The 7,417-nt window shown below is 43.9% G+C and overlaps 1 protein-coding gene across 1 annotated transcript; it reads right to left on the reverse strand.

The window, feature by feature from the left end:
- Positions 1–6,472: 6,472 nt before the first annotated feature.
- LOC110228250 lies at positions 6,473–7,268 on the reverse strand (the record flags this gene model as incomplete). The annotated part of the gene is made up of 1 exon (XM_021025005.1): positions 6,473–7,268. A coding segment is annotated over one exon (675 nt), but the record flags the coding sequence as incomplete, so codon positions are not given.
- Between the last annotated feature and the right edge of the window lie 149 nt (positions 7,269–7,417).

The following is a 7,417-nucleotide window of genomic DNA, read 5'->3' on the forward strand; positions in this document are numbered from 1 at the left end:
TTGTTGAAGACCCGTCTACGTGTAATTTCCAAGTTTGGTTCTCCGGTTGCTCTATCGTTCCAGGTATTGGTAGTTCGGTCAGGAAGTCTGCTAAGACCTGAGCCTTCATACTGATCCGGCTTTTGAACTCTATGTCATACTCGCTTAATTCCACCGCCCATTTCGCCAAACGTCCAGACTGACTTAGACTATGAAGTATTGTTCGGAGTGGTTGGTTAGTTAATACTTCAACCGGATGGGATTGAAAATATGGACGCAGCTTCCGAGCCGAAGTTACCACCGCGAGTGCAAGTTTTTCCATCATTGTGTATCTGGTTTCCGGATCCGTCATTGACTTGCTCACGTAGTAAATTGGTTTCTGCTCCCCACGGTCTTCCCGAACCAAGACTCCACTAACCGCGTGGTTTGAGACTGAAACGTACAAGTAGAGTTTTTCATCTTCTTCCGGTTTGGACAGTACAGGTGGAGTGGTTAAGTATGCCTTAAGCTGCCCAAAAGCTTCTTCACACTTCTCATCCCAAAGGAATCCTTTGTTCCCTTTTAGAATTTGGTAGAAAGGCAACGACTTATCTGTTGATCTCGAGATAAAACGATTCAAGGCCGCAATCCGCCCAGTCAACCGTTGCACTTCTTTGAAGTTTCTTGGAGATGGCATGTTGAGAAAGGCGTTAATTTGATTTGGATTGGCTTCAATCCCTCTTTCTGTCACGATATAGCCAAGAAATTCTCCGGATGGGACTCCAAATGTGCACTTCGCCGGGTTCAGCTTCATTTGATATTTATTGAGAATATCAAAACATTCCTCCAAATGTTTAACATGATCTTCTTTCTTCAATGATTTAACCAACATATCATCTATGTAGACTTCCATAGTCTTCCCGAGGTGATTGTGAAACATTTTGTTCACCAACCGTTGGTAAGTCGCTCCTGCATTTTTCAAACCAAAAGGCATTACCTTGTAACAGTAGATACCTCTATCTGTGATAAATGACGTCTTTTCTTGATCGTCGGGGTTCATCATTATCTGATTATAACCCGAGAAGGCGTCCATGAATGTTAACAGCTCATTTCCAGCGGTGGACTCTACAAGTCGATCTATATGCGGGAGCGGAAAACTATCTTTGGGACATGCTTTATTTAGGTCTGTAAAGTCGATGCAAACCCTATCTTTCCCATTCTTTTTCTTGACAACGACAGTGTTTGCTACCCACTCCGGATATTGCACTTCTCTTATGGACCCTATCTTCAAGAGTTTATCCACTTCGTCGTTTACTATTTTTGCCCGCTCCACTCCTAGCTTTCTTCTTTTTTGTTTTACCGGTTTGAAGCTTGGATCCACGTTTAGTTCATGACAAATTATACTCGGATTTATACCAGGCATGTCCGCTGCTGACCATGCAAATGATGCTTTGTTTTTCCTTAAGAGTTCGATCAAAGCTTCTTTTATTTGGCCAGTCAACGTTGCTCCAATTCGAATTTTCCGATCTGGTTTGTCTTCTTCTAATACTACTTCTACTACCACATCCTCTTTTTCCTGCCCACTAGGAAATTTTTGCCTTAGTCCTTCTTTTGCGGGCTTTGTTAATTGCTATTGGATCTTCAAACGGTGGCTAGCTAAGTAACACGTCCGTGAAGCTTCTTGATCTCCTCGAATTGTTTCCACCCCACTTGATGTTGGAAATTTGATACATTGATGGTATGTAGAGGGGACTGCTTTCATCCGATAAATCCAGGGAGTCCCGAGGATGATGTTGTAAGCTGCGGGCTTATCGAAGACAACGAAGTCCACGATCTTCGATACCTTCTTGGCAAGGACCGGTAGCTTGATTGTTCCGAGAGACATGGCTGACTCACTTGTGAACGCAACTAACGGAGATGGGGGTCCTACTATGTCTCCTCGGCTGATTCCCATTTTTTCTAGAGTACTTAAAAAGATCAAGTCGACCGAACTGCCTGTATCTATAAGGATCCTTGATACTTCGAAGTTAGCGACATCAAGAGTAATAACTAGAGCATCATCATGCGGTCTTTCGAGATGCCGCGTTTCTTCTTCGTTAAATGATATTGGGGCACCTTGAAAATCAATTTCTTCGCTCAAACTTGCTTTGAGTAAGACATTTCGCCTATGCTTTTTGATGGAACTTATTGAATCTCCGCAAAATCTAGAACCTCCTAGAATCACATTGATCTTACCCTTCGAACTCCTTGGTTCTTCCTCGTTGGATAATCTTGGTCTTTTGGAATCTTGATCTTTGGAGTTTTCTTTTGCTTCGTGGTATTCCTTCACAAAATCTTTTATATCGAATTTAGAAAGATCGCCACTAGCCCAAAGCTCTGCGAGGTGCTTTTTAAGAACGCTGCAATCCTTGGTTAAATGTCCAGTTACTTTATGAATGTCGCAATATAGATTTTCATCACGGACCCAAGTGTTTGATCTTCCTTTCCCTTGGAATTGTTTCCCGACGGAATTGTTGAAGGGTTGCGACCCAAACTTCCTTGGTCCTTTGCTCTCTCTAGGCTCGAACTTCTTGGTAGGGACGGTGATTGCCGGCTTTTCTTGTTTATTCCGTTTGGCAAAACTTTCTTTTTCGTCTTCTACCTCCATCCAGTTGTTTGCGCGGAAGAGTGCATCCTGAATTGTGTCTGGTTTATGAAGTATTAAGTCTTCTTTAAACCTTGAATCATGTCGCAATCCTTTTCGTAGGACAGATAAAGCTGATTGCTGTGAGATTCTTGGGAGTTTTGACAGTACTCCTTTGAATTTGGTGATGAAAACTCGAAGTGACTCATTAGATCCTTGCGTTAAGTTCCAAAGATCGGCATCCGAAACGCTTTTATCCATAAGGATAGAGTATTGCTTTAAGAACTCGGCTGATAGTTCGTCGAAATTGCTGATCGAACCCGGCTCTAATTGGGTGAACCACATTAGAGCTTGGCCACACAGATTCTCCGAAAAAAGCTTGCAGTAACCTGCATCCTCATCAGCTTCATCCAATTCGACTCTTCCAGCAGCGATCAGAAAAGCTGCGAGATAGCTTTTTGGATCCTCCAATCCGCTGTAAGGGTCCAATTTGAGCTTCCGGGAATCTTTGATCCTCAAACTTGCAATTCGCGGGATAAAACGGGTTCGCCTAGCTTCTTCAATGACTCGATTGATGTCTGGCTCCGAACTTGTAGCCTGATGAAATTTTGATTTCATTTCTTTTAATTCCTGGCTAACCTTCCTCATGGTCTCGAACTGGTCGAGGTTCTCCTGCTCGTACTGAGCTGCAAGTTGTTCTTCATCCCCGAGCTGCGTCTCTTCTTCCGACGTCTGAGCTACATTATTAGTAGCACCGGGAGTTGTTTGTCCGCTGGTTTCATTTCGTGCAGCGGAACTTGGCGAGTTGAATATCCCTCTTCGGATTCCCACCGGGTTTCCTGCACTTAAAGAGCGAACACGAGTTTGTATATTATTGACGTTTTGACTAAGAGATACCTGGGATGTTTGCAACGTATCGACGGCCTTTTCCACATCCGAGAACTTTTGTGATATGTCCGACATGGTTTGCTGCATAGCTTTGAGGGTTTCGGCCAATGATGTCTCAGCGGCGTCTCCTCCGGACATTGTTGCTTATCTCGGAAGTGTGATAAAGAAAAAATCTGACCACTCAAGAACTTAATATCCCCACAGACGGCGCCAAAATGTGGATGTCGGATTCACACACTCAAGTATTTTGTTAAGTGGGAAAGGTTATTCTTGAGGGACAAAAATGAATATGTAAAAAACTTATAAATTGATACGAAAATTGCTATAGTATTTCTCTCTTGAGAGGAAGCTCCTCTTTACATGGCCATTGGCCTCTATATTTATACTCCGATAAACGACATTAAAATGACTAATTAAGCACAATTATTTCTTCTTAAATGTGTCCGTTTTGATTCTTCGACTTTAATGCTCAACGTTTGAATTTGAGTTGACTCTGATCTTCATGGGCCTCACCCCCTTTGGCCCAAGTGTCCTTGAACCGACTTACCCGTGTCTTCTACACCGAACTCGTGTCACAGTGCAGTCACTTCGGATTCTCGAAATGGTGACAACCACTTCGACCATCCCTTCGGCTCATGGGTCCAATGGGCTTCATCCTTTATGGGCCATTATCCTGATTACGTGGCAATCTTTGGTTGGTCTCGTACTTCTGGTGCGGGATCCGACACCAACACAGATGAGTTGCAAAGGAGAAGGGCTGTTGCAGATTGTAACACACCAAGATACGACAGACAATTTGCTCTATAAGCCTTTCGCATGAGATCCGAGACCGAGCCTTCTCCTCCAGCTTGTTCTTAATTGTTTGCTTGAGGGCAAGCAAAGAATAAGTTTGGGGGAGTTGATATGTGTATATTTCACATGTTTTAAGCATCCATTTAGCATCACTTTATCATCATTTTGTCATTGTTTCATACCATTTCTCATCACTTGTCATCACTTTACATGTTTAGGATAGATTTGCATGCATGTTGCATATTTGAGTGTTTTCAGGTGATTTGGAGCTGTTGGCGAGCAGATTGGGAGAAGCAGAGCAAAACCAACAGTATCACTCGACCTGCACAGTCGAGCACTCTCAGCAGCCAGCCTCTCAAGATCACTCGACCACATCTCCTCATCACCAAGTGGATTGCGCGGTCGAGCATCACCAGCAGACTCTTCAGATGACCACTCGACTGACCACTCGACCTCGTGGTCGAGTACCCTCTCCTTCACCAACTCGACCTACCACTCGACCTCGTGGTCGAGCACCATCTTCTTCAGCCACTCGACTGGATGCTCGATCTCCACTCCCCACAGCCACTTAATCACAAGCTTCAAAGTCGTCTCAGATCCCAACTCAACCAGACACTGAGCATAAGGAAGAGAAGAGGATGAAGCACTACTCGAGTGCATACTCGACCTAGTCACTCGATCGCATCACGACCAGATCAAGAAACCGCAAAGGAGCCAGCTTTGCTCGACTTCTTCACTCGATTGCACGAAGCCGAATGTCTCCGTAAACCGCCTTAATACTTTGTCTTCTTGTGATTTAGGGTTTCCTAGTATTTGCTATAAATAGGTTGTTTCTCATAATTTTGAGACTAAGTTTTATTCTGTCTAAGTTATTTTCTGCAGAACAATTAGTGTTTCTTCATCTTTGTAATCCAGATTTCTCTTAATCTATTGAGTATTTGCTTTTGATTTCTTCTACAAAGTTGTTCATCTTGTTGAGATCTTGCTAGTATGAAGTTTTTATGCATTTCTGGGTTTATGTTCATGTTCATGAGTTTTGAGTAGTGATTAGGGTTCTTGAGGATGGGTTAGAGTAGTTTAGAATCCTTGATCTGCTAGGTGGTTGAGTTTGATTGGTAGATCCCTTCTGGATTAGTTGTTCTTAATGCTGATTGCTTTCTGATCAACTGGAATCTGTGCCCAGACATTTCCGCACCCAAAAGGTGTTCGATGAAATGTCTGAACCACTAATTCCAGAGATTCGTGGCTCTGTACCAAGGTATTGGTTACAGGGAGCGTTTTGGCTTAGACTTGTTGTTTCGTAATGCCTGTTAGGTTAGCTCTCGTCAATGGTGATTGAGTCTGGGACTAGCTTTGCTTGAGGATCTCTGTTGCGGTAGCACTTTGATTTGGTTATTGAACTTGTTGTCTAGGGATAGTTTGTTGAGCATGTTAACCACCTGTTAGATTAAGGAGACTTCACTACTCGATTACCCCATCCTCGGGAATTTCTCTTCCAATTGATTTCTTTGTTCACATCGCTATTGATTGCTTGATCTCGTTACTTGTTGCTTAGTTTTTGCATTTTTACTTATTTCACTTGAAGTACTCGACCACACCCAGCGGTTTGGAAACGAACTGTGTGGTAGAGTAGTTTTACTGCAGTTTCCATTTGGTACTCGACCTGTTACTCGACCACATCCAGTGTCTGGCAAACGGACTGTGTGGTAGAGTAGTTTTATTGCAGTTTCTGCTGTTACTCGACCTGATACTCGACCACACCCAGTGCTTGGCATCAGGCTGTGTTGGTCGAGTATATTAGCTATTTCTGTTATAATTTCTGTTTTTGCATGATCATTTAGGATTGTTAACAACATCAAAACCTGTTATTGCTTGTAACACACCAAGATACGACAGACAATTTGCTCTATAAGCCTTTCGCATGAGATCCGAGACCGAGCCGTACTACAATGACATGATAGTGATTTAAGGATAATTGATCTTAGTGAAAATCTTACTATCAATTTGGCGCCGTTGCCAATTGGGTGTTTGTTTGTTACATTTGAGATTTCAGACTTGCTTAGATCAAGTTCTATTTCAATTTTCACTTCGGTTACTAACTTTTTGTTTTTCTTGTTGTCTTCTTGATCCAGGTACAACCCTGCTGTATGCAAACTCGATCAAAAGGCAACCAGAACCTCCTTTTCAACGACAACATTGACCGTATTGCAATCTTCAAACAAAAGCGAAATCAACGGGAAGCCACAACAGAGAACATGCCTTGAAATACACCAAAGAATTGAAATACTTGCGGAGATCTCAAAAGGAGAGGAGAGCAAGCTACCACCGATAACTAAAACCTCACCTTATCAACCACCACAGCAGCTACACAAGAAGCAAATTGAGCTACTGATTCGACGAGGGATCCTGACCCGCCACGAGAGAAACACGCTCCTAATAATCCTGCTGCTGTCCACAAGCAGAAGATGCCAACAGAGACATGAAACTCCAAAAAAGACAAGGCTCGACGAAAGAGAAAAGACAAAAAGCGCCAACTGAAGCCATGCTCTGAAAACCTATGCGAAGGAGGGCCACAAAAGAGAGGCTGAGGAATCAGAAGCTCAAAAGGGTCGAAACCCCAACAGGAGGCTGCCAAACCATCCAAAGAGCCAAAGAAAGCCTTTCGATTGAAACTCCAACACACGAAATCGACACGCACGGAGTGGACAGAGGCTTCCGGCGTGTGGGAGTAAGCTGTCCTCAAGGCGAACAACCCGACACAGTGAAACCCAGGACTCCGGCAGACACGAGCCGAAACGGGACGGTTAGACCAAGAGAGATCTTGGAAAAAATGAGTCCGAGCAGAAGAGGAGAAGCGACACCACGGCACGGCACAGCCAAGGGAAGCACTCTCGACGATCGTAAACACCAGGAAGAAGGCGATCTGGGACAGATCTACAAACAACAGCTTGCTCCGCAGCTTAAGATGCGAGACGCTAGGACCGAAAATCACAGCCTCCACCTTGATCTATCGCCGTCTACAGGCAGTAGAGGCAAAAAGCATGAGATTTCAGTCACTGGAGAAACGGTCGTCGCGCACGGCAGGCCTACGACACTCGCCACGAGAAACAGAGCCGAGTCAACTCTCGGGAGTCTTCAAGTGCAAAGATGAAACGA

The sequence above is a fragment of the Arabidopsis lyrata genome (assembly GCF_000004255.2).
Source record: "Arabidopsis lyrata subsp. lyrata unplaced genomic scaffold ARALYscaffold_5, whole genome shotgun sequence".
In the NCBI taxonomy this organism is placed as follows: Eukaryota; Viridiplantae; Streptophyta; class Magnoliopsida; order Brassicales; family Brassicaceae; genus Arabidopsis; species Arabidopsis lyrata.